Genomic DNA, 27,742 nt, shown 5'->3' on the forward strand with positions numbered 1-27,742 from the left:
TTTTCATAATGTGGATTAGGTGGCAAAGAAATCTTTGAAACCAGCCGATCATTGCGATGCTCTGAGGTTGGATCTCTTCTTCTCGGTCGCTCTGGTGTTCTAATTCTGCAGTCAGGGTTTGGCGAACCCATCCTCCCATTGGTGTCAGCCATATCAATGCAAACGCCAACATGATTGTTCTGCTAGGAATGGATGCTGCAGGATCTCAAGAGCTGTGATGCCCTGGTTCTGATCCAAATGCAGCATCTTTTCAATCAGGTCCACCAACTGACTGTGATCTTTGCTGGGTCCTCTAATATCATCTATTAAATCCACCAGAGCATCTAGACTCTCTAATGAGTAACATCTTCTGACAGAGAGAAGTAGTATGATGTATTCATTCCTCGGTCCAGGAGAACATTGCATCAATTTTTTTTTTTTTTTAAGATTTATTTTTGGGCTTTTTCATGCCTTTATTTGACAGAGGAGGGACAGTGGATAGATTCGGAAATAGGGAAGAGAGTGGGGAGAGATATGCAGTAAAGGGCCACAGGCCGGATTCGAACCCGGGCCGCCCGCGTACATGGGTAGCGCCTTAAACCACTCGACCATCTGCACTCCCATTGCATCAGTAATTCATACAAAAACAGTGATTGAAACCTGATAAGTCAATATTATTTCTCTTTTAAGTAGTTCTAATAATCCTGTACATATGTATACCAAAATTTTATTGGATGATGAAAAACACAAGATAGAAAACATTTTTTATTGAATGAGTAAAGGACAGTGTAAGATTTAAGTCAGCAAGTCTTTCAGGCAATCTTAAGCAAAGCAATTAGAAATACATACCTAATATGAAGGTCTGTCTATACAGGTAAATGCATTATTAAACAATAAATTAGTTACACTTTTAATTAAATAACTGACAACAGCTTAAAAAATATTTGGAGCCTTTGTGTTCCCCATATATTGAAAAATTGCGATGATGTTTTAAAACTTTGGTTTTGTCAAATACAATAACAGACCTTACACTTGCTTCTGGTTTGATAAAAGCTGATTAACAATATATTCATACAAGACCTATAAACTCTAAATAGGATTTAGGATAAAAAGTACCAAAGACATTTAGACCTTAAATTCAGAACACTGTGGCTACAAAAGCAAACAGTTCTTCAGTCATTACATAAATACCTAAAAAGCTAAGCTCAGCTGATGTTTAGCTAAAAAAAAAAAAAAAAAAAACAAGTGTTACAAAAAAAGTTCCCAAAATTAGGCCAGAGCTTGAAGTGATGAGTCGTTTTCACCGTGGTCCCTTGAGTTCATGAGTAATTCTTCAATCTGAAAGGGAAAGAAAGACAACAATGAAAACAATGCTTCCCATCCGACAGTCACGTGTCCTGCTATCACCTGCTTTTCCCACTTGTAACTTCTGCTTTGGCCAAGTTTATGTGGCCTTTGCCATGAGCTTTGACCCCTCTGGAGAAACATCTGTTTGAGGGATAAGGTAACTGACATAATCCTGCTCCAGATCTATTGATGTGATTTACGCTTCGCCATTAAACGGCTCAAAAACAGAGCAGAGTTGTCCCTGAGGCTGATGTGACAGCAGGACAGAAAGAGTTCATCTTTGGATTCGGCCAAATATTTGTCTAAATACATAATGAGCCTTTTTTGTAAGTCTTTACAGCCGTCATTTGAAGAAAATACTGCTTTCAATTAGGGCCAACTGCTCCATTGCACTTTGACAATCATTCAAACCCAGTCGTGTATATTTCAAAGGCATATTTTCAAGAGTGAATCTGAACTGCATCCATTATAAAAGAGTTTGGTTTAAGAGAGTACTGAGGCTCAGGTTGCAGGTAAGTCTTCACACTGATCTCAGTCCACACAGCTATGCAGAGCTAAAGCACAGGGGCAGATAGAGATCTGTGGAGACCGGCTGGCCACTATAGTGAAAGCTGGCTGCTGAAAGATTGGGAATTCCAGTGGGGATTTACTAGTGTGGAAGAAAATGCTCAACTGAATCCAAAGCAAGGGTGTCCATCCTTTTCAGTCACCCACAAACACAAAATCCCCAAAACCCTTCAAGTAAAACAATGATGCTCTGTGGAGACCATTTTTAAGGTTAAGGGGGTCCTTTTGTTCTTTTTAACCTTATTTGGCCTCGGAAACAAAAAAGGAAAGTTCTGAATTGCTGTCCATGGACAAAAAAATTCAAGATTGTTGGGAAACATGTTCAACTTGACTCTATATTTCACTCCCAGTCTAGCTCATGTTGTAATGGGTCACAAGGCAACAGCCGAAAATTACGTCATGTGTTCCTGAACTGAGCTCTATGTATTTTGTGAGTGATGAATGTTTTTATTGGGGCTATTGACTAAACGAGGGGCGTTTACAAAAACAGAAGTCAGAACAACTGGAGCGATAAAATACATCAGCTTTGATGGATTGATAACAAGGTTAAGTTTTCCTGAACTACATGCAGAACTACGTTGTTTAAGGCCAATGAAAGGTCCTGCTCAGCTCTATAGATAGACCAATTGCATATAAAGAAAGAAAAGGCTTTTGCTTTAGGAAACAAAAGCTGAGATGTTTTCAGCTGCTAATGAATGCATTTTGTTTCAATAAAACCCTAGATTGTTTAAATGTAAAAAGACATTTTTTTAAAAAGTTTATCTATTTATAGCCAAGAATGTTGAGAGCAAACTAAGTGGCAGACAACAGCCGATATCAAGAGTGTTTTTGCTTAATGCATCAGGTCACATGACCATATCTCATCATAACTCAAATTGATCTCCCCAAAAAACCTTTTGTGTCCCATTCATAACTGACAGCAGCACAGCTTCAACAACTCTCTTTCAACAAGATAAAGGAGAACTGGATTTGTTTCTGTGCAGAAAACCAACCATCAACCCCAACTTGGCGTCAAGGGTATTATTTGTATGTTAAGTCCTCATCATGCCACATACTCAGGGATTTATATTTAGTGACCTTTTTAATTCTAGAGCTGTTTAAAATAACTGTAAAGTTTCATAATCAATGTCTGGAGAACAGCGTGGACTTTGTTCTAATTAGATTCAAGTTGAATAAAAATCTATTCCTGAGGAGCTTAAGAAGGAACTGCAAATTCAAGATGGCAAGTCAACAGAATAATCAAAACATTATAAAGCAGTGCCTGCATAAAAACGGGTATGGCAACCTTTAAAAGAGGACAAAATGTCATCAATATAAATTGCGAACAAACAGGGCCCAAAACTGAACCTTGCGGTACACCCATACTAATTAACAAATACTCAGATTAGGTGTGATCTGATTTAATACATTCTATTTACATTCAACAAGCTTTATTGGCATGGAAAACATCAGTTTGCATTGCCAAGGCAGTTTAAAAATTTAAAATAATAATAGCTACAGGGAAAAAGTGGTGTTATTGGTATCAAAATTTAGTGTTAACCATAAAATTATGGCAATAAAAATTAGAAAATTTGTGCTGCTTTTTTAAAAATATCTGTTTTTGCATTTTCACACATTTTTCATAGTAGCAATTCTTTCTGTTTGCTGGTCAACAATGGAAAAAAATTGTCACTGATGTTCTTGTATAAAGGATAAGTAGTTAGAAAGTACAGTTCTATTTCAACCTCCTGTTGGCTTCAGTGGGTTCACAGTCTGTCTTCTTTAGGAAATAATGATACAATAATGATCTTATATAAACAAACTATGAATATGTTGTGATCAACTGCATCAAAAAGTGCTGCACAACTGTGCTTTAGGTCTAGTTCTAATATAATGAAATTTGTGACTAGTGTGATGACTGAAGTTTGGCTGTGATTCACTCTGAACCAGCATGATGTGGGATAAGTATGGAGTGAATATTACTGAAATACATTGCTAAATTCCAGTAATATTCTGATGTTTTTTATGATAAAGAATATAACTGGAATATTCCTACAATTATATTGCCTGCAAATGTACCTATAGTTCCCCAGCCTGTGCCTGCACAGAGAGAAAGTGAGCAGGTATGCTCACATATTCATTCTCAGCATGGGTGAAATGACATGAAACAGCCTGTGCGTATGAGTCTTGGATCAGTTAATACTTTAGTCATTTAGGTGAGAACCAGGTTATGGGCGAGCAGGTCCAGAATCAGCTATACTGGTCCTCAGCTGGTCTTAATCTCTCCACAATATGTGACTATTAACAAGCGTAAGAGCAGGATACTGTCAGAGAGTACGCTTGTAAACAGTATTATAGGCAGTTCAGTGCTGACAGAAGGAAGGTTCAAGAACTGTTTTGGCTGGCACCGGGTTGCATGTTTCTCCTTAGCTGGCATGTTAGCAAAAGGTAAAAATTCTTCACCGATGTTCCCCGTCAGTATTCTGAGGTCGTCAAGCTTCTGAAGCGACAAAGTCGAGAGTCAAAAAGTAATCACTGTTAAGGAAATAGTTATTGTTCTTTCAGGAAAACTCATCATTTAACGGTTTTATTGCAAAAAATGGGTCTACAGTTTTACTTGGTGGAGAAGGTTCTACTCAAAAGATGCTCACTGGGTTAGTCAAGCAGCATGCTTTGACTTTCCAGGGAGTGCATAGCTAGAAACTCCCATATGGATAGATAATTTCATGGCAATGCATACTGAATACAATAAAATAAGTTCAAAAGACATTAATATGGCACATAGTAGCATGAACCTGAATATAAGGGTGCAACAAGCTTTATACTATACAGGAGGAGGCTGGGGTAGAGGAGGTTATGCTTTACCAGAAGCAGCAGCTTGGTGCATTAGCATTATAGAAGCAGGGATTTGAGAAGTATGTCATATAGAAATACACCACTGTGTTGAGAGAAAGAGCTGTGATTGGCTGTGGGAGCTGGCGGCGATAATAGGGATGAGCTGGCCATCAGCTGAGTGTATAACTACCGTGTCCTGCATGAACTAAAGCTAAGCGTCATTTCCCGTCAAATATAAGGTAACATTATTAAGATTGTCATCATAAAGTTTCCATCTGCTACCTTGAACCCATCAATGCCAGGTAACATTGACAGTTTGTCAGGTAGATTTTACAGTTCATGTTTGACACCACTTGAACACTTCATCATGAAATATGTTCACATATCAACTTTAGGATATGAGAGGAAACTAAAGGTTTAACATTAAGATCTTTTACTCAGCATCACCTGAGATTCCACCTGAGCTCACTTTAAACTGTGAATGAATGATGACGGACATAGATGTAATAAGTGCACGGTGTGACTCTGACAGCTTGACACCGCCTGAGGAATGTGGAGCCGATGCCGAAGGCGATACCAGCAGGTGAGTGAAGGCCCGTCTGTCAGCAGGCCTCCTGATCACAGCCACACTGGCAACTGCACACAGCCAGGGCAGGAATGTTTGAAGCAGCATGAGAGGACAACAGGAGACAAATCTGTCCCTACAACTGTGGACCTCAGGGTGTCTGCATTCTGGGGGAGTCGCAGGTCACTGAAGGGACCATTTGGGAAATGGGAACTTGGACATGGAGGCGGTATCTTCCTGCTGTGGTCAGGGCTTCTAGACTAAACAAATTTCTTAGCCATGCAAGCTTTGCTTTGTTGGGAATGAGCAGGTCAGTCAGTCCATTGATTGATCTGTTTTAGTCCAGGGCGAAATATCTCGACAACCACAGGATGGATTGTTGACAGATCTGGCACAGATTGTTAAAGTTCCTGAAGGGTAAATTCTACAGACTTGACTGACCTTTAGAAATCTTCATGTTGGAGGTATCCCTTATTCATTAAAATAGATCACAAATCATGGTGCTGGAAAATGAATTCTGATGACTTTGTCATCATCATAACAAAACTTTGTCCAATATGTAAGTTTATGAATGTAAAGTGGAAATGAATAACATTAGACTTTAAGAGTCAATTTAAGCATGCTAACAGGCTTCAAAGAACCAGCGCCTTTCCTGAGTTTTTTTGTATATCCGTCACACTTCCAGATCATCAAACACATTTTAATGTTAAACAAAGATAGCCCGAGAAAATACAAAATACAGTTTTTAAATGATGATTTCATTTATCAAGGGAAAAAGCCATCAAATCCTAGCTGGCCCTATGTGAATAAGTAAGGTAATTTCCCCCTAAACCTAATAACTAGGTTTATTTAGTAGTCCAGCTGACTGGACTACTGTCCTTGTCCATTGCCTGACTGAGCTGCAACCATATTCCAACTTTGCTGTGCATGGAAATGTACTGGAATAATTTGGAATAATTCCCAAAACATCAAAGGTGTAATTAGTCTCAATTGACCTACCATGATTCTTCATCATTTGAATGGAGACAAATTGCTTTCACAATGTACTCCCACTTCTTTGTTGGGGGATGTGCAGTGTATTGTAAAGAAGTGAAACGTGCACTACTAAATTAAGCCCTCTAGATATTTTGCAGACCACCTGCCGGAGTACAAAGGAAGAATCTAGAAAATGTGACAGTCTTGTTGTAAAGTGTGTATGGTGTAAATAGTGAAGGTCAAGGCCCTGCATACTTTGTCATGTCTTAAAATAAGAGGATGGAGGTTAGAGAGTCAGGGGAAGCAGGGGTGAGACTTATAGAGAGTGATCACTTTTACTTTCTATCTCAAAAAACAGGCTTTTGCTTATTTTGTTTTTGTGGAGCAGGACTGAAAATTATTTCGAAAAATAAATCAACTAAAATATGATGAATGGCAAGAGATGAATGCTTTACATAAAGGTGAGACTTAGGACAGTAAATTAGCTCTTTTGCCATCTCTTCCTGCATGTTTCTCACAAATATTGTTTTCATTTTTTTCCAGGTTCTGTCATGTTTGTTGAAATACATCCTGGTTCAGGCTTCACATCACAGCAGCCGCTACACATCCACTTCTGCAGAGACTTGCTCAGTGACAGGCAAAGAATGCGAGCCAGTTGACTCTGACATTGAGGCAACATTATTCTCCTTCAGTCACTGTGTACCCTTTAATTAGGATTGTCTGACCTCTGATCTCTGGAGAGGACTTCAACCTGGAAGCTTCTGCAGGTCAAAGAACCGTAGCAGGAAGAGGGCAGCTGCTTTGCTTTTGATAAAGAGGCGTGACACAGGAAGCTAACCTGTGAGGTTTGACATACAGTGCTCATGCAAACACACAAAGAGAGCTATCAGTTCAATGACATCCGGCTGTGGAGTTCTACGTCGTTTTGACTTTAAGGACAATCAGGTCGACCTCATTTGTCACTGTCTGAGTCTGTTTCACAAAAGCACAGCATGACCTCAACTACACTGTTTGGATAACAATAAGCTTGTCTCCTGCTTTTTTTTTTTTTTGTTGGTGCACAGTTTGAAATGTTGACAGAGCATAAGGGGAATGATGTCCTCAGAAGTCAAAGGCTAAACACTGCTGACTGATTTATTTTGTCCAGTAACACTGCCCAGTATGCCTGGAATGACTATAAATATTTTTAACATATACCCTAATGTTGTAATGAGTTCAAGTCACTTTTGCCACAGGATGCCCAAGCTGCACAAACTGCAACTTAGGCACAAACGTCTTTCATTTTGAAGTATAGTCTATAAAGATTAAATATTTAAATGCTGCATTTAATTAAATCTAAATCAATATCCTTTAAAATGTAGCTGTTCATTTATTAATCATTATTTGTTCTGGTCATTGTAAAGTTCACAATTCAGACATTCAGCACTATCGTCATCTATCCATCCATCCATTTTCTATACCGCCTATCCCGTTGGGGGTCACGGGTGGGCTGGAGCCTATCCCAGCTGGCATTGGGTGAGAGGTAGGGTATACCCTGGAAGTTCAAAAAAGAAGTCACAGAGAAATGGCAGTAGGCAGGATTTTAAGAAGCCTCCTTCTAAAGCTTGGACGAAATGTTTGTGTATCGTCTGTTTCCTCAAAGCGGCCCCACCTGGTTCAGTACAGTTTTGTCCTGTTTTACCACATTAAACTCTGATCTTATCTGTGATTCCTCAGCTAAGGTCTGTCTCACTAACCCCCAGATTCACTCGCTGTGACAGGAAATCTGCCTCTTTTAAGAGATCCAGATCATTTGGCTCAGCTCAGTAGAGCTGGCTGTTTGGCTCTGAAATGCCTCTTCATTTGGTTCCAGTTTGGCTTTTTGAAATGAGATCAAATAAAACCAAAGGATGGAGGAAAGGAAACTGGCACTCAAACAGGAGCTAGCGACGGTGGATAACTTATCAGCGCCATATCATTGCACAGGCCTGTGGTGAACAGCACATCATCACTTGGTCGCTCACCTCTCAAGACTTTTTCGATTGATAGTAGATCAGTGTTTAAATTTAAAACATGTTTGTAACTAAATGAGGATTTTTTATATGTTAAATAAGCTCAGTTGCCTTAAATAATAGTAAGCATTACAAACTCACAAATTGAAGCCTCTGGTATTTTTTTTTCTGTTGTGTATACTCCAATTTAAATATAAGTGCAGTTAATAGAACGACAGTATCTATCACAATGTATGTTTGAACCGAACAGGCCTTTGACTGACCTAAATACAGATTTGACTTTGTTTCTATATTTAGACATTCCAAAGGAGAAATGTTAGGTCTTTAGAGGCCCCACACAAAAAAGCCTGAAAAGTGATCTGGATAATCTTCATTGACACTCATGTTTGAGCCATGTATATAATCTTACAGAGCTCTGTAGGTAGATACTGATGATTGAAAACAAATGCATCTTTTCATGAATGCTTGCTGTTGTTTCTTTGCCAGAATGAGGCCGTCTGGGTAGTCAACTGTGTTTATCCCAAAACACCAACAAGAATGAGCTGAACTCCTACTTTATAATGCTTCCTTTTTGCTGTTAATCTAAGGGTTATGTAAATTTTGAACATTGTTTTTATATAATGTTGAAGGACTTGCTCTTTTTCTTGTAGAGAGAGTGGGTCCCCATTATTTTGCATTTACTCAAGGACATTAATTGAGAACATGATGCCCCTTATTTGAGTCCTTTACTTGTGTAATTGAATGGATGTCTAACAACATCACTCTAAAAGTACAAAATTAATGAAATACATTTATATAATTTCTGTCAGGCTGGCTTTACACTGGATGAATAAAGCCAGATTTTAGGTCTGACCTCCCCCTCCCCCATATTTGCCTGTATTAGTGCTAACTCATTCAGTGCTTCTAATACCAGATAAAACCTTTCTAATGGAAAATGTTTTGTGTTAGACTGCATATAATTATTTACAGGCTTTAAATAATAACATTTTTAAGCCTTGTAACTTTCCGTGAACCAAATTTGCACTACACACATAAGAAACTGTGGTGTTATGATGCTTTGTCTTGTCTTGTTTGTATTTCTGCTTATTGTCAAAGCACCTTGTAAAACTCAGTTTGAGAATTTGCTATATAAATGAAGTTATTTTTATTATTATTATTATTATTATTACTCAGATTACCAGTGAGTAACATGTACATTAATATACAGGCAGGGGAAGGGCTGGATGGAACAGACCATCTGACATCAACTATGGCCCAGGGGCAGATGTGGCAAAATGAGAGAGGCAAACAGAATGTCACTGTTGAAAAAAAGAAACATATTAAATCTGGACTGGAGTTCACCCAGAAGGCATATGGGAGACTTCATGAGCAAGTGGAAGAAAGTCGTTTGGTCTGATGAGACCAAAATGGTGCTTTTTGGCCATCAGACAAGACACTATGTTTGGTGGACACTAAACACTGCACAGCCCCACAAACACACCATTCCCAGTGTGAAGCAGGGTGGTGTTAGCATCATACTGTGGGGATGCTTCTCTGCAGCTGGCCCTGGAAGGCTTGTAAAAGTTGAGGGTAAAATAGATGCGGCAAAATATAGGAATATAGGACAATCTTATCTAGTCTGTCAGAGAACTACGGCTTCCAGCAAGACAATGACCCAAAGCACACAGCAAAAGCTACGCAGAAATGGTTTCAAGACAACAAGGTGAATGTTCTGGACTGGCCAAGTCAAAGTCCAGATCTCAATCCAGCAGAGAATTTGTGGCTGGACTTGAAAAGGGCTGTTCACACCCAACCCCATGAAACCTGACAGAGCTTGAGCAGTTTTGCAAAGAAGAATGGAGTCAAATTGCAGTGTCCAGATGTGCAAGCATGACTGAGACTTATCCACACAGACTCAGTGCTGTGATTGCAGCCAAATGTGCATTTACTAAATACTGACTTGAGGGGGATGAATATTCATGCAATCACTTATTTTTCCTTACATGTTATGTTTAATTGACATTACACTGTATAAATCTGTTAAACTTGACATCAAAAAGGCATCTTTGTTTTGTTTTTGTAAAAAAGCCAAACTATATTGACCATGATTGATTTATAAAATCAATAAAAGGATCAAAGGGGCTAATGCTTTTTTCTATACTGTATTATACTGTATTTCTGTATGTGGATCTCAGTGGTAAAATTTTGGACACCCCTGTGTCTATACAAAAAGAGTGACACTTATACACCAAGGGAGAATGAGCATTTGAAAAAAAAAAAAAAAACAGTAAAAACCGATGTAAAAGGAGCCTTTTCTCAGTTGGAGCATATGGCTCAACTTACTAGTTTATATCATAATAAAACACAAGCAAATCTTTACATGAAAAGTGAAGACACACAGTTTTCAGTCTGAAAACTGCATTAACAGCAAACATCCCAGACACAGACCTTAAATTATACAAGTGTAACAGCTGCCTTTAAGACTTTGTGATCTAAGTTTTAAATTCTTGACCAAAACTTGACGTTTTGGGGTAGGAAGTCAAGAGAGGAAGGGGCAGAGCCTTCGTACACCAGCTGTTTCCCTCCGTAGTGTGAAGGGAGTGTCAGCCTGAGTTTTCCGGCAGTCCCTCCCTCCTGTAAAGACGTCCTTCGATCTCAGCCACATCAAACCACCCAGGCAGGAAGCTTTTCTTCACTGTTATTACTGAGATAAAAATCCTGCATTTACTGCAGGGTGCATTGTCATCCTGCTAACCATAAATCTGTCTATGGACCAAACAAAATGATGACTCAAAGAGACGAAAAAGCTTAAAAACAAATTCAGTAAATCCATGTTTTACATTCTGAATTCTGTGGTTATTATAGCAGAAATTATAAGACAAAGTATGAATCAGAAAGTTACACAAAAAAAAAACAAAATTTAGTCATCAGCTCTACATCTTATACCCTCCTCATATCTTTGACCTGTCTCTGAACCAGCACCACTGTCCACCCACCACACAAAAAAACAGCCCCTGCTAATAAAACAAGCTGTGTCTAGTTAGCTTCTAGCCTTGTTTGTCTCACACAGTTAAATCTCAGTCCCTCACTCTCTTCCACTCGCTGTGAAATATTCATCCCAGGCAGCACAGACAGTTTCCTCTAACGTTAGCCATCAAACATGAAAGCCCAGCTCTGACTGGAAAATAACACAGTAAAACCCCAGGTCTAATTATGCTGGTTTAGTTTACGACTTGTCAGCTCATATCCATTATCCTCAACAGCAGAACGGAGAGCAGCCTTTCAACTGCAGTTTCCAGGTTGCTCATCACTTCCCAGACCAGGTGGGAAAAACTGAAGAGTTCACTTTTTCCTTTTTCCAACAAAGACCAACAAAATTTCTGACATTCTAAGCATATAATTCAGCTCTCAGTCATCTTAGTGAGTAATACAAAAGTCGAGGATTTATGAGACATTGATTTCCACAGAAATTTTGTTATCTTTAAATCTTGGAATACGAGAAGGGTTCACATATGAACCGTGTTTTCTTCCAGCTGTTTTGTTTATGGGAAAAAAAGAACTAGGATCATATCAATAGCATGTTTGACAGCTCAAGAGACACTTCTACACAGCATTGTGTTACATGCTCCCAGGTACAACTAAATCATAGGAGAAAGGTCAGCAAGGCTTTCCTTTCTATGAATTTTTGACGCAGAGAATCTAAATCTTAACAATCTTCAGACTAATTTTTCCAAATTAAGGCGGCATAGCTCTGGGCTATGAAAAGAAATAAATCCTCTCCCAAGTCGTACTGTCTATGTTAGGCGGACACCAAAAAGCCCCATTTCAGTCTCATCAGACCAAACAACTTTCTTCCACTTGACCATGGAGTCCTCACATGCCTTTTGAGTGAACTCTGAGTTTTCTTCAACAGTGGCTTTGTCTTTGCCACTTTCTCGCAAAGCTTTGACTGGTGAAGAACAGTCACTCAGTTGCACTGTCAATTTTGGTTGGCTGGCCACTCCTAGGGAGGTTCATCACTGTTCCCAGTTTTCTCCATTTGTGGATAATGGCTCTGACTGTGGTTTGCTGGATTCCCAAAGCCTTGGAAATGGCTTTGTAACCTTTTCCAGACTGATAGAGTTCGATCCATTTGTTTCTCATTTGTTCTTGAATTTCTGTGGATCGTGGCATGATGCGTTTCTTTTTGAGATCTTGTAGCCTACTTCACTTTGTCTGACAGGTTCTATTTAAGCGATTTCTTGATTCAACAAATCTGGCAGTAATCAGGTCTGGGTGTGAACAATGAAACTGAACTCAGCTTTCCAAGAACTGTGGTTAATCACAGTTAACTCATGATTTAACAAGGGGGGCAAATACTTTTTCACGGCACTGTACACATGTGCCATTTCCCTTCCATTTCTCAATGATTGATTTAACTGAGCTCCGGGGATGTTCACTGCCATGGAAATCCCTTGACTTATACTTTTCATTAACCTTTTCACTGAGTTGCTTGGAGTGTTCTTTTGTCTTCAGGGTGTAATGGTAGCCAGGAAAACTGATTAACCAGTGACTGGAGCTTCAAGACTCATATGTCTTTGTCCTACAATCATTTGAAACACATTCACTGCACTGAGGTGATCCCCGTTTCACTAATTGTGAGATTATGGGCTCCAGTTGGCAGGACCTCTGTTGAATGAGGTCAGTCACTTTAAGGGAAGTGCATATTTACTCAATCACTTAGTTTACATTACATATTTTTGTTTAATTAACATTACTTTGTAGATATCTGTTTTTAAAATACCACATTTATGATAAATGATTGTTAATTTTGTCATGACTGAGCATCCCTACCACTAATTAGATAATTAAATTTTCAAGATATTTCAACACTTACAGAGAACTAAGAGCGCATGTTTGAGTAAGAGGGTGTTGGTTACATGCATTAAGGCTAACATTAGCATTGCTAAAAGCATCTCTTGAAAAAGAGAAGAGGATATTCATTTGGTTTTCCTATTTAGTTATCTCGCAGACATGATCACCTAACATGTACATAAGACCGGAAGTAAGGGTCTCAGCTGAAATGTTTGGGATATCTAAAGCTGGTGCTGTTGTAAGAAAGGACACGATCCGTGAATGTTAGACACAGCATCTGAGCTTCTCAGATGTGAGCTTATCATCAGCTGTTAAGAGCAGTGTGAATTCCTCAGGATTTAGGCTTGGACCCTGAGTGTTTCCGAGCTGATAGGAGGAGCGGGGGGAGTGCAGGTGCAGGTGTGAGCTTTACATCAAGAAGCACATGATGATTAGACTGAGAGGGCCCATGTTAGTACTTGTGTAAGAGGAATCTCATCCATCAGCAGGAGATAGGGCAGGAGGAGAAGAGAGAAGTCAGCAAAAAAGAGGGAGTTAAGGAGAAAAGCAGCAGTTCTGCATGTGTAACAGAACAGCAAGTATATTTTTGAACAAATGAGAGCATTTTGACCTTATATAAAGCATAAACTAGTTCTTTAAACTCCTAAAACAAAAATTATGAACTCCAGATCTACTTATCAGCTTCAGCAAAGGACTGAAGTAGTTATAGTAATCTAAACAGACTTAATTTAATTATCATTAAGGAAAATCATTTGCAAATATAACTAAAACTTTTTGATGATATTTTGCCTTGAAAAAATTAAGATGCTGAGTTTTAAGATACAGAAACAGTGAGTATTTATAAACTTCTTGGTGTCAGGCTGTCAGTGTGATTTACAGTTTTTTTGGACAAGCACATTTTATAATTTTAGACTTAATGGTTATGACTCCTCTATTTTTAAAATTATATTTCAGGACAGGAAGCTGTAACACAGCACTCCCAGTGGTCGTACAAGCTATGTTGACGTGCAGATCAGATCAGGGTGGGGGTTTTCCCTTTAGCCAACACCTGAGCTGGCTGAGCAGTGAAGCAGCTGCAGCACAGCGTCTGTTCTGAACTCTTACCAAGATCCTGAAGAAAGGCACAGGGGGCAGAGAGCGGTCTCATACAGGACAATCCAGAGGAACATCCCAGAAGCTGTTACTTGACATCAAACCTATTTAAAAATACAGAAAATCAAACATTGAATCAATTTTCTTGTAGATTATGTTACACAAAACAGTCTGACATGATAAGAAAAAGTCACTTTTTTAAATTAAGCTAGCTGAGAATTTGGCTGGTGTTAACTCACATCAGTATGAAGTAACTCATGGCTGTAGTACATAAATTCCTGATGCTTTTCCAGGCTTTCACTGCAGCCTCTTTCAGTTGTTGTTTGTTTTGGGGGTAATACCTTCAATCTCCTCTTTAGCAGATAAAATGCATGATCTATAGGGCTTAAGTCTGGAGATTGACTTATCCAGTTTAAAACCTTCCACTTCTTGCCCTCATTGAACTCCTTTGTGGTTTTGGCACTGTGTTTTGGGTCTGAGCTCCTAATCAGTTTGGTTGCATCTTTCTTGAAATTGGCAGACAAAATGTTTCTGCAGACCTCTGAGTTCATTTCTGCTATCATGATTTGCTACATCATCAATGAAGATTAATGAGCCCGTCCCAGAAGAAGCCATGCAAGCCCAAGCCATGACATTACCTCCACTGTTTCACAGATGAGCTTGTATGTTTCTTTCTTTCTGTAAACTTTAGTCTTTTCATCACTTTGGTAAAGGTTCATCTTAGTCTCATCAGTCCGTAAAACTTTGTTCAGAATTTTTGAGTCTGGTCTCTGCACTTTTTGGCAAATTCTAGCCTGGCCCTCTTGTTCTTCTTGCTTGGTTTGCATCTTCTGTTGTAGCCTCTGTACTTCTGTTCATGAAGTCTTCTGTGAACAATAGATGGTGATACTTTCACTCCAGCCCTGTGGAGGTTGCTGCTGATGTCACTAACAGTTGTTTTATGGCCTTTCTTTACAGCTCTCACAATGTTTCTGTCCTCAACTGATGTTGTTTTCCATGGTCTACCCATTCAACACCTGTTACTGAGTACACCAGTGGTTTCTTTCTTCATTAGGAAATTTATGACCAAAGATTGTGAAATGGCTCTGATGGATTTACCATCTTCTCTTAGCTTCACAGTTGCTTGTTTTTCACTCATAGACAGCTCTCTGGTTTTCATGTTGGTTATACCTCTGAACTATAAATGCAGTCTGCACAGGCAAAACCCAAATCTGAAACGGAGCATGGACATTCAGTACCATTTATCATTTGAATAATCAATGTAATAGGACACACCTGGGCAACAAAACACACCTGTCAGTCACATGTTTCGATACTTTTGCTCACGTGAGAAATGGGTGGGTTCAAACAAAGGGTGCTATCTTCAAAGTGGTACATCAGATCCAGACCTAAATACCTGGGAATAAAAGCTGAAATGTTGATCAATTGTCTCATATTCATCTTCTGATGTCAAACCAAAATGTTTTCAGTCTACAGCAAAAATAAAGGAATTGGGCCCACTGTTCCAATACTTTTGGAAGGGACTGTATTCACATGCCACAATCCCTCCCAAAGACACATGGAAACGTGACTGTAGGAGCTGGGGATCGTAGCAGCCGAGAGACAACTGATTCTACCTACTGAGCCAGTAGAGATGTTACAAAAGATGTTGAAATGAGTCTAATATACAGTCCATTCTCAGTAATCTACTCTCAGTACAGCATCAAAAAACTGAAATATCTTTTTGACATAAGTATTCAGAACCATCGCAAAAACACTGCAATTTTAGCTCAGGTCCCTCCCTTTCGTACCAGATGTAGCTTTCAGCTTGGATGGCCACATGTATCTTTTAAATAAGGGAGCAAAGAATAGAACTGATAGCTTTTCATGACAAATATGAAAATTATGTTTTTGCTTTTCTCCCAAATGCTTGGCATGGGTCTGTCACAGCTACAGGTGGGGTTTAGTTGCCGGCATGGCTTAATGCAATGGTAATTAGCCCAGATGTAGCAAAAGCATAACAGCAGTTTTATCAGAACCTGGCCACATTTCTTTATTAAAACAATAGCAATAGCAAAGAGCCACACTGAAAGCTTCCCTTGGCAGAGAAGGTGTTTTTGCACATCTCCCAACCGGCCCCAGCATGAGATATACCCACCAACAAGCTCCATGATGGCATTACCTACCTGTCAAGCTCAAGTTACTACCAGAGCTGCTCATGCCTACAACCTGATTTTGTCTTGTTGCTCTAACTGGCCTGTAATGAATGTGACAGGATGTTCGTCCATTCACCTTTGAGGATTGTACTTTGTAAGTTACATGGTAAATGACTTTGTAGATAAAAGTTGTCTTTCTAACACAGATCAGTGGAAAATGTGTTTATATAACACACATTGCAGTGAGTTAGACCTGATATAAAGTCATAGCAAAGAAGCCCAGTCACACAGGGAGCCCTGTGTGACTGTGAGATCACTGTGAGATAATAAATATCTCAGAAAATAGCAGGCACTGACCATGAGTCTGTAAAGGGTACAATCTTGAAATACCAACCTGTTTTCTGTCTGAGGTCAGCATTGTTGCTGTTGTTCTCATTTGTCTCCTTCAGTGATTCCACTGAGGTCTTGTTGGAGACAGTGCCTTCGTCATCAGTTTTCTCGTCTGTACTTGGCTCCACAGGTGCAGGGGGACTCGGCTCAACAATATCCTCTTTGGGTTTGTCCTCTGAGCTAGCCGGGGATGGTGCAGGAGCTGCAGGCTCAGCTGCGGGTTCAGCAGACTTTTCAGGATCAGCTGTGAAGTGAAAAAGTAAACTACATAAGTGCTCTTTTTTCAAATATGTATGGCATGAAAAAACTACAAGTGGAGTCATTGGCACCTACTGGAAAAACACAACATTTAAGTCACATTATTTCTTATGGAAGTTGAACTGTTGCAATAGAAAATTGTGAAATGTTGTTGCAATACTTCTGTGACAATGCAGATCTGATACGGGGTTTGCATCTTTCTGTTTTCCACACCGACATAATAACAGTGCTTCCACTCCTATAGCCTGAAGTGGTTTCTCCCTCTCCGACAGTCAAGAGGGGGTGGATTTCTCTCAAGGCATTTCAGGGGGCCACCATGTTGGTAATGAGGCGGCTGATTACTGACCAGTTCCTAATGAGCCACAGCCATGCAGCTGTTGGAGGCTGTGGGAAAGTAGGGCGGCCCCATCATTATCTGACCCGGGGTTAGGTGGAGGGAAAACGGACATGAAGGGGAGAGGAAGGTGACTGTTGTTCTGCACATGATTCTGTCATGAGTAAGATGGCTCCTCAGGCATTATCTCAATCCTCAGAGAATCACCGTGTCTGTCAGGTTTACGGCTGGTGACTAGACTCTTTATCACGAGTGGACTAGTGACCCGCTTAGCTTTGCCATCTCCTTTAGTAACCTTGGACTGGAAATGTTATCAGCAGTAACATTTTATTGTCCATGAAGTTATACTAATGAACTTACTGATGACCTGAAGGTTTTCTTCCAACACTGGGCAACTATTCTATTCAAATACATGTACTTCAAGATTGAGTTGCCCCCCTTTTGCGGCTACAACAGCCTCCACTCTTCTTGGAGGGTTTATCCTAAGATTTTAGAGTTTTTCAGTGGGAATTTGTGCCCAGTCATTCTGCAGAGCATTTATAAGGGTAGGCACTAATGTTGGGCAAGAAGGCCTGGCTCACAATTATTCCATTTCATCCCAAATGTGGTTGATGGGGTTGAGGTCAGGGCTCTGAGTGGGCCAGTCAAGTTCTTCCAAACCATGTCTTGATAGTCCTTGCTTTGTGTACTAGAACAAAGTCATGTCCAAAATGTCTTGGTGTGTATTTGTAGATTTATGAGAATTTTATTAGAAATTTTAGGGGGGATTATCTAGAAATTTTCCAAAACATACATGGCATTTTTTGGGACATTTTTATTGGAATATTCAGGCTTTATGAAAAAGTTTCACTGAGACATTTGGGGAATATTTGAAGAAATCTAAAGTTACTTTTTATGGGATGGTTTGAAAATAACTGTAAGAATTTCCAGAGAAATCTTTGGTGATTTGTGTGAAAATTCAGAATGAAATGACTTCACCATACCTCTCTCAATGACTCACACAATTTCTGACTCACTAAAGGCTGACTGACCAACTGGCCGACACACAACCATATACACTGCTCTAAAACTAATCTGTTCAAAAGTTATTCCTGCTCAAAGGCAGGACACGTATCAAATCCTACTCACGCCAAATAAGTGGGAGAAACTAAAATGCATTCCAAACAAAAGCTGAGGTCTCAGGATGATATTTATCATGTGAAACAGTCTTCTCTGGTCTGCCAGGTCAGCCTGCCATAATTCAGGACCTAACCTAGGCCCTGAAACAGCTGCAATTTGTCCCCAAAGGGCTTATGGAAGTTGTGTTACAATCAAGCTAGTTCCAAGCACTCCTGAAATACACACAAACAAGTAATAATGGGTTGTTTGGTAAGATAAGCTGATGTTCGTCATTTCTTTACTCTTGAGAGGACAGAGCAAGCTGTTTCTCTCTTCTTCTGCTGTTAGTGCTAAGCTAGGCTAAGAGCCTGCTCATAGATAAAGATCCCACTTCCAAAGGCGGTTTTGAATATTTAGGATTATTTGACCCCTTCTCAGATCTGAGTGAGCATTTACTGAATTTGACTAACACCCCTCCCACCTGCTTGTGTGGCTTCAACCTATTGTTTAGAGAGGTAACAATCCTCCCACTTACGACTTAGTGTGATTTTATTTACTACAAATGTATCATGATGGCTGGACCTCAGAGGAATTTAAACAGATAACACTAGAGGGATAAATTCAGCCTGACTGACGTTTCACTATTATAGAAAAAAAGAAGAAAAAGAAGAAGTGTTAGAACTTAACCAACAGGAAATGACTAATCAGACTGCTGATGAAATATCTGTACCTGCAACAGAGGGCTCAAACAAGAGAGAAGTCAACCGACGACAGGGATGTTTTGCCTCTTCTGTTACTTTTATGTCATTGTCTACATTGCATTACCTTTGTGAGAGCGACAAGTCTAATTTTTTAGTCACACTGTATTAGCTCGTGGTCATCATTTTGGAGAAGTATTTTTTTTCCTGGCAAGCATCTTTTCACACTTACGTCATTCTCGTTTAGAGATGTTTATCATCAGTGGAAAGAACATACTGCAAAAAAACAGCTACTCAAAAAGCTATTCTTATTTCACTTAATTCAGATTAACTCTAAACCAACCCAACATAACGGTTAACAAAGAGGTCCACGTGCAGAATCCCTTCTGCACGACTAGACAGTGTAAATGTGTAACCATGTTAAAGATGCTTGTGAGAAGTTTCGGCTCTTGAATTCAACTAAATTGTGGTCGTTTCGGTCGTATGTTGGGTACAGATACTTTTGTGAGGTGCAACAGAAAACTGGCACTGATGGGAAGAGTTTCCAAATGAGATTAGTATTCATCTCTTCATTCACAGTCCTCTAATTAAAGAGCTGTTGACTGAACAAATGAGTTTGAGTTCTCTAGGTGAACACTCATCTCCAGTTAAATAAGACCTTGCCTGTTTCCAATGACCAATATCCAATATGCTGATATTTACAAAACTTACTTAGCTGACACCAATATTGATAAATAAATGTAAATCAGACCTACAAATCAAGTCCTTAAACCTCTAAAATTAAGTTTAAGGACTTAATTTGAACAAAGATTAAAGATTAAGAAATGAGGATAACTATTTTTAGCTGCTAACAAAGCTACCCACTAGGAGGGATAAAGGGGAGCGTTTTTAGGTGCCCAGCCAAACTGAAGGCCCATGGATGAGAGCAAAATCATGGTCTACTGTAAAGTTAAACTGTGATAACCATTTTTATCTTAATAATAACCACTCTTATCAAAGTAATAAAGCTTTTTTAAAATGTATTTATTTACACCATAGTATATAACCATCTGAAAATATAAAGCCCTTCTCTGATAATAATGGCCCTTAGAAACTTCTTAAAAGGGGTTAATATTAGCAAAAATGGGTCAACAGATTAATTGCTTAAATTTGCAAAAATAAGGGGTAAAAAGGGATTAAAGGGGTTAAAATGTGGCAGAAATGAGTAACAAGAGGCAAAAATTGCTCCATTAAGTTAGTTTGACACACCTTTTCATTTCCAAAATGAGGCAACTGTTAGCCAATACTCATGCTAGCACCAATGCTACTGATCCATCAAATATGCATTGATACTATCAATAAATCACCACTGGGGAAGGCCCATTCTCTGGGTTTGTAGGGGTCCAGGCAAATCTGTGGGATCTGCTGATGCCGATATCAGATAATATTGTGCCTCCCCAGTAGCAATCCCAGGTGTTCTTAGAAACCTGGCTGCCCACCTGCTCTGATTACTTGCAGGGTTTCATTAAGTGTTTCCCATAAGAGGAAGAGAACCATTGGAGAATTTGCTGCTTGTCAAAGCTAACATCAGCACCGTCCATTTGAACAAAAGTGTGGCCCCAAGCAGAAGGACAAGCCTGGACATGAACTGATCCTTTAACCTTTCTTATTCATCCTGGGAAGGCTTCTCTGAATGAAACCGAAACAGTTCATTCATTCTTAGATATGTTAAAATGTCAAATTATACAACAAGAATTAGCACCAAGCATGTTTTTGGCATTTGTTCACTATAGCACCAAATATAAAATATTAAATAGAATGGCTTTCTGTAGTACTTTACATCTGGCTTCCCTTTATTTGTCTTCTATCTAAAAAACTCTTTGATTTAACTTGTTTGCTTTGAGGCAAAGGCTTTTTTATGTCTAGATCAAAATGCAGACCAAAAATCTGTCATGTTATTGGCTATCTGACATGTTTATATTCACTGTAAGAGAATGAACTGTGAGCTTCAGCTTGACTGGATGAGCTTGTGCTACAGAAACTTGGCCTCCATTTCCATCAAGTGGTGAACGTAAGAACTGCAGGTCATTTCTAAAGATCATGCCTGTCAGTTGGGCATAAACTTTACGTCACTGCCCCTTCTTCGTCTTAACTGGAAGTTTTCAACTGATGTAATTTGATTGCACAATGTTTCCAAGTGCTGTGTGAGTCATGCTGCTGAAAAACCCTGAATTAGAATCAAACCAACTGTGTCCACAAAGTACTCAAACGTAATTTGTGGTTTTCTTCTTGAGTCAGTAGAGTTTAATAGAAATTGAACATTTTCTTTTATGAAGTTATATTTGGCAGACATTTCCTTTTTTTAGAGTAAACACATTTTCTATCAAGGATTCTGTTTAAAAAAAAAAGGCGGGGGGGGACTACTGTTGTGTAAATTCCCTTTTTGGAGTGTAGTTTTTTTGGAAGACTCATCATCTCAAAATGGCACGTAAGCAGCAGAGGCTGGCTGAGATGAGGAGCACCACTCTCTTAGAATATATGGTTTGGAAATGTATAGTAGGGCCAGGGATGGGGGGTTGGAGATATGTGGGGAGCTTGGGCGAGAATAATGGTGGTTCATCACAAGAGAGCAGCATAAAAAGAGAATATGATACAGCAACAGAATGGCAATTTCCAGCAGCAGTTCCTTCCAGCATGTAGCAGTCTTTGCCATAACATCCAGCTTTTTTTATGCAACTACAAACAAGTTGTGTCTATTACAGCAGCTCTGCTATAAAAATAAGAATATCTCTGGCTTTGAAAAGGGTTTGAAATATCTAAGGTAATGCAAATACTCAACTAAAATATATTACATATGAGAATTCATTTCATAATAAATGTAGACATTTCATTTAAAAATTCTACTTACTTTATATTTAATATACAATACATGTGAAAAACTCTTCACATTAACAATATCTAATAGTAGCTCTATTTGAAGGTAGGGTGCAGCGCTTACACAAACTGTGCTTCCTTTAACTTTCCTTCCTTTTCAGCTTAACTGATCTTAAGAAAGGGGAAGGAACAAATAACACAGTGAGACTACACTTTTTCAAATTTTCAGCTCTTTTTTTTTTTTTTTTTTTAACATAAAAATGTCCTATTCAGTTTCTCTGAGCTCCACTGATACAAAATCACAACCAGAAAATACTTTTCTGTCAGAGGTTTCTTTCTTACCTTTTGGTTCCTCCTGTGCCTCAGGTTTTGTCGCTGACTCTTGCGAGTCTTTCGCGGTCGTTTCTGCAGCTTCAAAGGTTTGCAGGCCTGAAAAGAGGATCATGAAAAACAGTTTGCTTGTGTTTTTGAGGTAGATTTTTGTTCATGTGGCATCGCCTGGCAAAGTTTTTTCCATATACGATGCATTTCCCACTAAACGATGCTGTGCTTGGGTGGTTGAGATGGCCATCCCACCCTGCCTCTTTGTGTGTTTTTTTGTTCCCGCTGTTTTGACAGTATTCATCAACAGTGTGTTGTATAAAGACACTCAAATAACAATGCTTGCCTTTTTAAATGTTTAACTCAATATTCTGTAATCATGGCAAGTGGGCTGCATGTTTGAAATCTAACTAGTGTATCACAACCATCACCCTTGAGTGCAAGAGTACAAGATGATATTGGCAGCAAGAAACTGCAGAAAAATGTTGAAATGATGGCACATGCAGCTTAATTTTTACATAAGGGATGCACAAGTGGATGTCTCTTGCTTGTAAAGATGGTGACTATATACATATTTAAATAATAAGAAAAGAAAAGTGGCCAGCAAATACACTTGGGTGGCTTTCTAGAGGGGCCCACCCAAGTATTGTACTGATACTGTTGGTTTTATGGACGGACCGTTCTGAGGTGCACCATCATTGGCTAACTCGGGCTCAATAGTGCTGAGAGGGATGTTGGCCTCATCAGGTCTGGATGTGAAGTCAACAGAGTAGCGCTGTAGGATAAGAAGAATCAGAAAAAAAACAGGATTATGCATATTAATATGGGTCACAGGTCACATGCTGAATGTGAAGCGAGTAATTGCATCTGATATTATTAGCTTAGCATTATCACTGGATACACGCCAGCCCAACCCTGTAAAAATCTGACCCCTGACCCCCCTTAAGCTTACTAGTTAGTAGTTAATGGCACATGCTGTGGCCAAGTAGGCCAAAAATACACGTTATTCATTTTTCTATGGAAAATGCACACTTTACAACTATTGTTCTTAACCAGTCAGGCCTCAAGCCCCACCACCATCTCCCCAATGGCAAATCAGAACCCAAAATTTGAATAAATGTCGACCATTCAAATTTAGTTAATGAAAAATGTTGCACTGTGGGTCTAAAACAAAACAAAAACATTTGATTTAACATAAAGACAGGCAAAATTTGTTTAAAACTGATAAATTCATACATTTCCATTCTATTCCATTTCCCGGGTTTCTTTCGAAAATCTCAAGAAATGTGTGCCAGGCTTTTTCCTGAATTATCAGGATGATATGCTGTTTCCCTCAATTTCAGGTCGTTATGCTAGGCCATACTAACAGACTGCTTGCCACAGCTAAACTTCACTAGATTAATAAAACAATAACATCATTTTTAAAATATAATGTTGCTTAAATCAGTAGTTGAAAGAAAAGACTATCTGACTTACTCTTCCTCTCTTCTTTGCTAGGAAACAGGCAATACAAAATCCAGTAGCGATGATGATGATCACGATCAGGATGACTATACCTGAAAGGTGTAAAACAATTAGTGCCAACACTTAAAAGAACCATAAAAACACACTGCTATGAACTGGGTACCCATAACTCACCAGTGCTGTCACCCCCTGTCCTTTCCTGTGGTTTTTTGGTAGTAGTGTCTGGAAAAATACAACAAGAACACAATGACAGTTGACATAAAAAAGGCTTTTTGAGTCCCTTTAAAGTTTGGAAGCTAGCTTAACTGCAAAACAGCAACAAAAAACTCAATCGGAGAATGTCAACCTTCAGGATATCGTTTTACACTGTAGTTAAAGGAAATGATTTCAAAATGTATTCGCTGTCATTTAGCAAATTAAAAATACATGAACAGGTATTTCACCATTTGGTGAAATAATATAAGCTACAACCCAACTGTGCATTACTGCTTTACAAACACAGCCAACAAGTTAGGAAACAGGTGCCAAGCATACTGTAATTACAGGAGAGATGAAACAGAGAAAAACAAGAGAAAAGTTTAAATTATGGTTTAACTATTTTTTTTCACCTTTAGGAAGGTATATTTGTCTCTGAAGAACTAAATGCTCTAATTTTGTCTTAATTTTTTTAGTTCACCATACAGTCTATTTTTTGTGTGCTAAACAGCCAATATTTAAAAAAAAAATATTGATGTCATGAATCTTGTTTAATGTAGCTTTCAACTAACTATTCATCAAAGGATGATATTTAAAAAAAAAACAACAGAGACTCAAATCTTACCAAGTGTATCTATGTATTACAATATCTAATCACAAACAGCCTAACATAAGTCTCATTTACCTTACTTCAAGACATGATGAGACAACAAGTATTTGCCCAAGTTGCTTGTAATTGAAAGCAAATGTCAGAATTCAAGATGTCTTCATTTTCCCTGTGAAGGGCAATTTGTGTTGTAGTCAGCGGTAGGGCTGGGAAATTAATCACAAATTAGATTAAATCTCAATGTGGCATGCTGCGATATTCAAATCACAGACAGTGCAATATTTCTTTAACCCTAAAATTTGGCAAAATACCAGTTTGATACGTTTTTTGCAGCAGAGATTTTATGCTCAACACGTTGTGCAAACATTCAATTGTCATTTTATTTAAATTTTTTTTACAAAAATTCAAATGATCTTATTCTTATTTGCTTTTCTTAATAGAATGAGAGTAACAAATATGATCATCTGCTTTAATAGAGCAAGTGATATCAAATTTGCCATATGATCAAAATCGTTTATACCTTGTTTAATTTATCTAATATTGTCCTGGATATAATACAAAACATTTATTGCCTGTGTTTGTCGAACAACACATGAACTGAGGAACCTTATGATAATTGCATAACTAATTGCAATATTGGGGTAAAAAAAAAAATCGTAATTCGATTATTTCTGCAAATCATTCAGCCCTTGTCATCAGTAAATGCAAAGCTTTGTGTGCAGTGAGGTTGCCAAAACTAGATCACCACACACTAAATGAGATCATAATATAGCACTGACTGGACGATTTATACAAAGATCTCATGATAAGAGAAGCGTAGGCGTGCAGGGCTCAAATGAACAAACCTACGAATATTTTGATAGACTGGGGAGGGTTAAGTTTTTCATAGATAGCCTGGGGGGGAATAGTAGAACAATAGATAGAGATTTTATGAATTAACACAGCCACACAGTTAGTCATATAAAGCCCATGGCAGCTGGAACAATGGGTTTTTTACAGGTACATTTTTTGAAAGAGAGCTTTCTATCGAATTTCAAGAAAAAAAAAAAACACTTTTCTTGCTTCACTGGCAGCTTTTTGAAAAGACAGTTTATTTTTGGCTTGTCGTGTCTTTAAATAGCCTATACAGTTTATCTGAATTTGTCAGCTGAATGTGGCTTTAGTTTATTCTAAATTTTTTTTTTTTTTTACAACAAATAAGATTAATATTATACTTTTAAAGTTTTTAGTTTTTACAGGGTGTACTATTGTTTTTTTCCCTTGTCATTAAAGATTATGATTTATTGAAAGTAAGGTATGAAAAATTCAGCCTATAAGCATTCAGCAGAAGAAACTTGATAAAAGTGAAACATAAAATTTGTAAATATGCCTTCCTGCATTAGTGTTTAAACACCTGAATATATACATTTGTTTTCTTTTATTACCTAAGAATGAGCCTTTTATTTAAACATAAGCAGGGTCACCTCCATGGACTCGGCCTTTGCATCTTGCATGTTTGTAAAGTTCCACAGAAGGGACCGAATAACATATATGCATTTTTAAAAATTCCACTGATTGCCCGGTTTACCACTACATTTGAGCATCACATCCTAGACTCTGACTGAGATGTCACTTATATTCCCAGTTTTACACCTTTAAAGGTCATGAGGGTCTCTCAGACTGGACTTGAATTTATATTGACTATCAACAGAATCTGACACGTATTAGGCGGTTACTTTTAATGCCTTTAATAACTGTTGCATGCAGTAGGTGTAAGACAAGTCAATTTACATTTGAGGAAGCAACCTTTCTTACATTTCTCAAGGCAAAAATCTTAAATGAGTGATACACTGGACCAAAGATGAGATTTTGCTTTAGAAAACACAATTCAAAGCAAAGAGATATGATGTATGACTGGGAAAAATAATTAACTTATCACAGCTGTTTTACAAAAACACAAATTCCTTTAAAAGCAGTGGAAACCTTTTCTAGCATTTTCAGATCTCATCTGTGATCTAAAAATAATAGGCACATGTAAACATTTAGCTCTCCTTGCTTTTACTGACATTTCTTGTTACTACTGTATTACACGATATTACAACAATCTCCTGATGAAATCTGATTCTATAAATTAGAAAGTCAAGAATGTGTTCTCACCCTTTCTCTCCTGATGTTTTGTAGTCAGGGCAGCTGTTGTGACAATACCGTCAGGTTTGGGTGTGGGCATTGTGGGTGTTATGGCTTTGCCATCTTGTGTTTTTCCACTTCCTGTAACAGTGAATGTAATAAAGACAGGACCAATTGTAAAACAAATAAGACATACTTAGAGAGTCTTTTTGGGGACACTCATGGGTGCATGGATGAGGACAGTGGCTGTTTAGCTCTTACCTTCTTTGTCTGTAGCTGTGGTGGGCGTGATGGAGCTGTTGCTGGTGGTGCTGTTGGCGGTACTGGTGGAGACATTGCCTCCTGCAGCAATGCTGGTGGGTGCTACAGTGGTTGAATTATTGTCGTCCTTTGGAGTTGTGCCAATCGAGCTGTTTGTGACCTGTTCTTGTGCTGTGACCAGAGCCACAAACAAGCCTGCAAGATAGAATACACCCTGTCAAACTTTTTACTTGATATCTTCAAAAGAATGGCATCAGTTAAAGCATGAAACAATAGAAACTCTTTCTTTTAACACCAAGGTAGATTGGGTAAACTTTGTATGTTCTCAGTCTGTTTTGTGATTATTTTAACTATTTTCAGTGGCTGTTTATTTACTCTCCAAACAAGAAAAAAAATCTGCTGAGTTATGTGTTCGTCTGACTAAAACTTGCTCTGTTAACTGTAACTGTAAACGGAACTTAAACGAACACACCATAAAATAAGGTGTGGCTCTGTCCGCCTTAGTATGTTTGGCCCATGCAAGAATTAAAACATTTTCTTCAGGAATTCAGCCATCACTTTGAAATTTAAAGCATTTCATACCATCTGTGTCAACCTTCTGATTACATTTGGTTACAGGGTTTGTGAGAAAATAATCATTTTGAAGTAAACATACAAAGAGACTTACCCAGGATAAAGATGTAAGGATGAAATGATGCCATTATGACTGTTTGATGTAGAAAGTAGGTAGAAAATTCCAGTTATGTGTAGTTTGTATTATCGAAAGCCTCTACTGAAAGGTGATGATGTGTTTTCTTCTTCAGACAGCTGCACGACACCAAAGAGACCAGAAAAGAGGATCAACGCCTCTTACCACAGC

At 38.5% G+C, this 27,742-nt stretch overlaps 1 protein-coding gene across 1 annotated transcript; it reads right to left on the bottom strand.

Moving 5' to 3' along the window:
• Positions 1–731: 731 nt before the first annotated feature.
• On the bottom strand, positions 732–27,742 carry si:dkey-27h10.2 (eukaryotic translation initiation factor 4 gamma). The gene is made up of 10 exons (XM_041784408.1): positions 27,551–27,742; positions 26,884–27,078; positions 26,653–26,763; positions 23,889–23,936; positions 23,727–23,806; positions 22,929–23,025; positions 22,272–22,358; positions 16,693–16,932; positions 14,176–14,267; positions 732–1,317 (listed from the first exon to the last, which is right to left on the bottom strand). Exons 1-9 carry the CDS (start codon positions 27,582–27,584, stop codon positions 14,215–14,217), a joined length of 945 nt encoding a protein of 314 aa, XP_041640342.1. The 5' UTR covers positions 27,585–27,742; the 3' UTR covers positions 732–1,317; positions 14,176–14,214.

Source organism: Cheilinus undulatus, linkage group 4 (genome assembly GCF_018320785.1).
Source record: "Cheilinus undulatus linkage group 4, ASM1832078v1, whole genome shotgun sequence".
Taxonomy (NCBI): domain Eukaryota; kingdom Metazoa; phylum Chordata; class Actinopteri; order Labriformes; family Labridae; genus Cheilinus; species Cheilinus undulatus.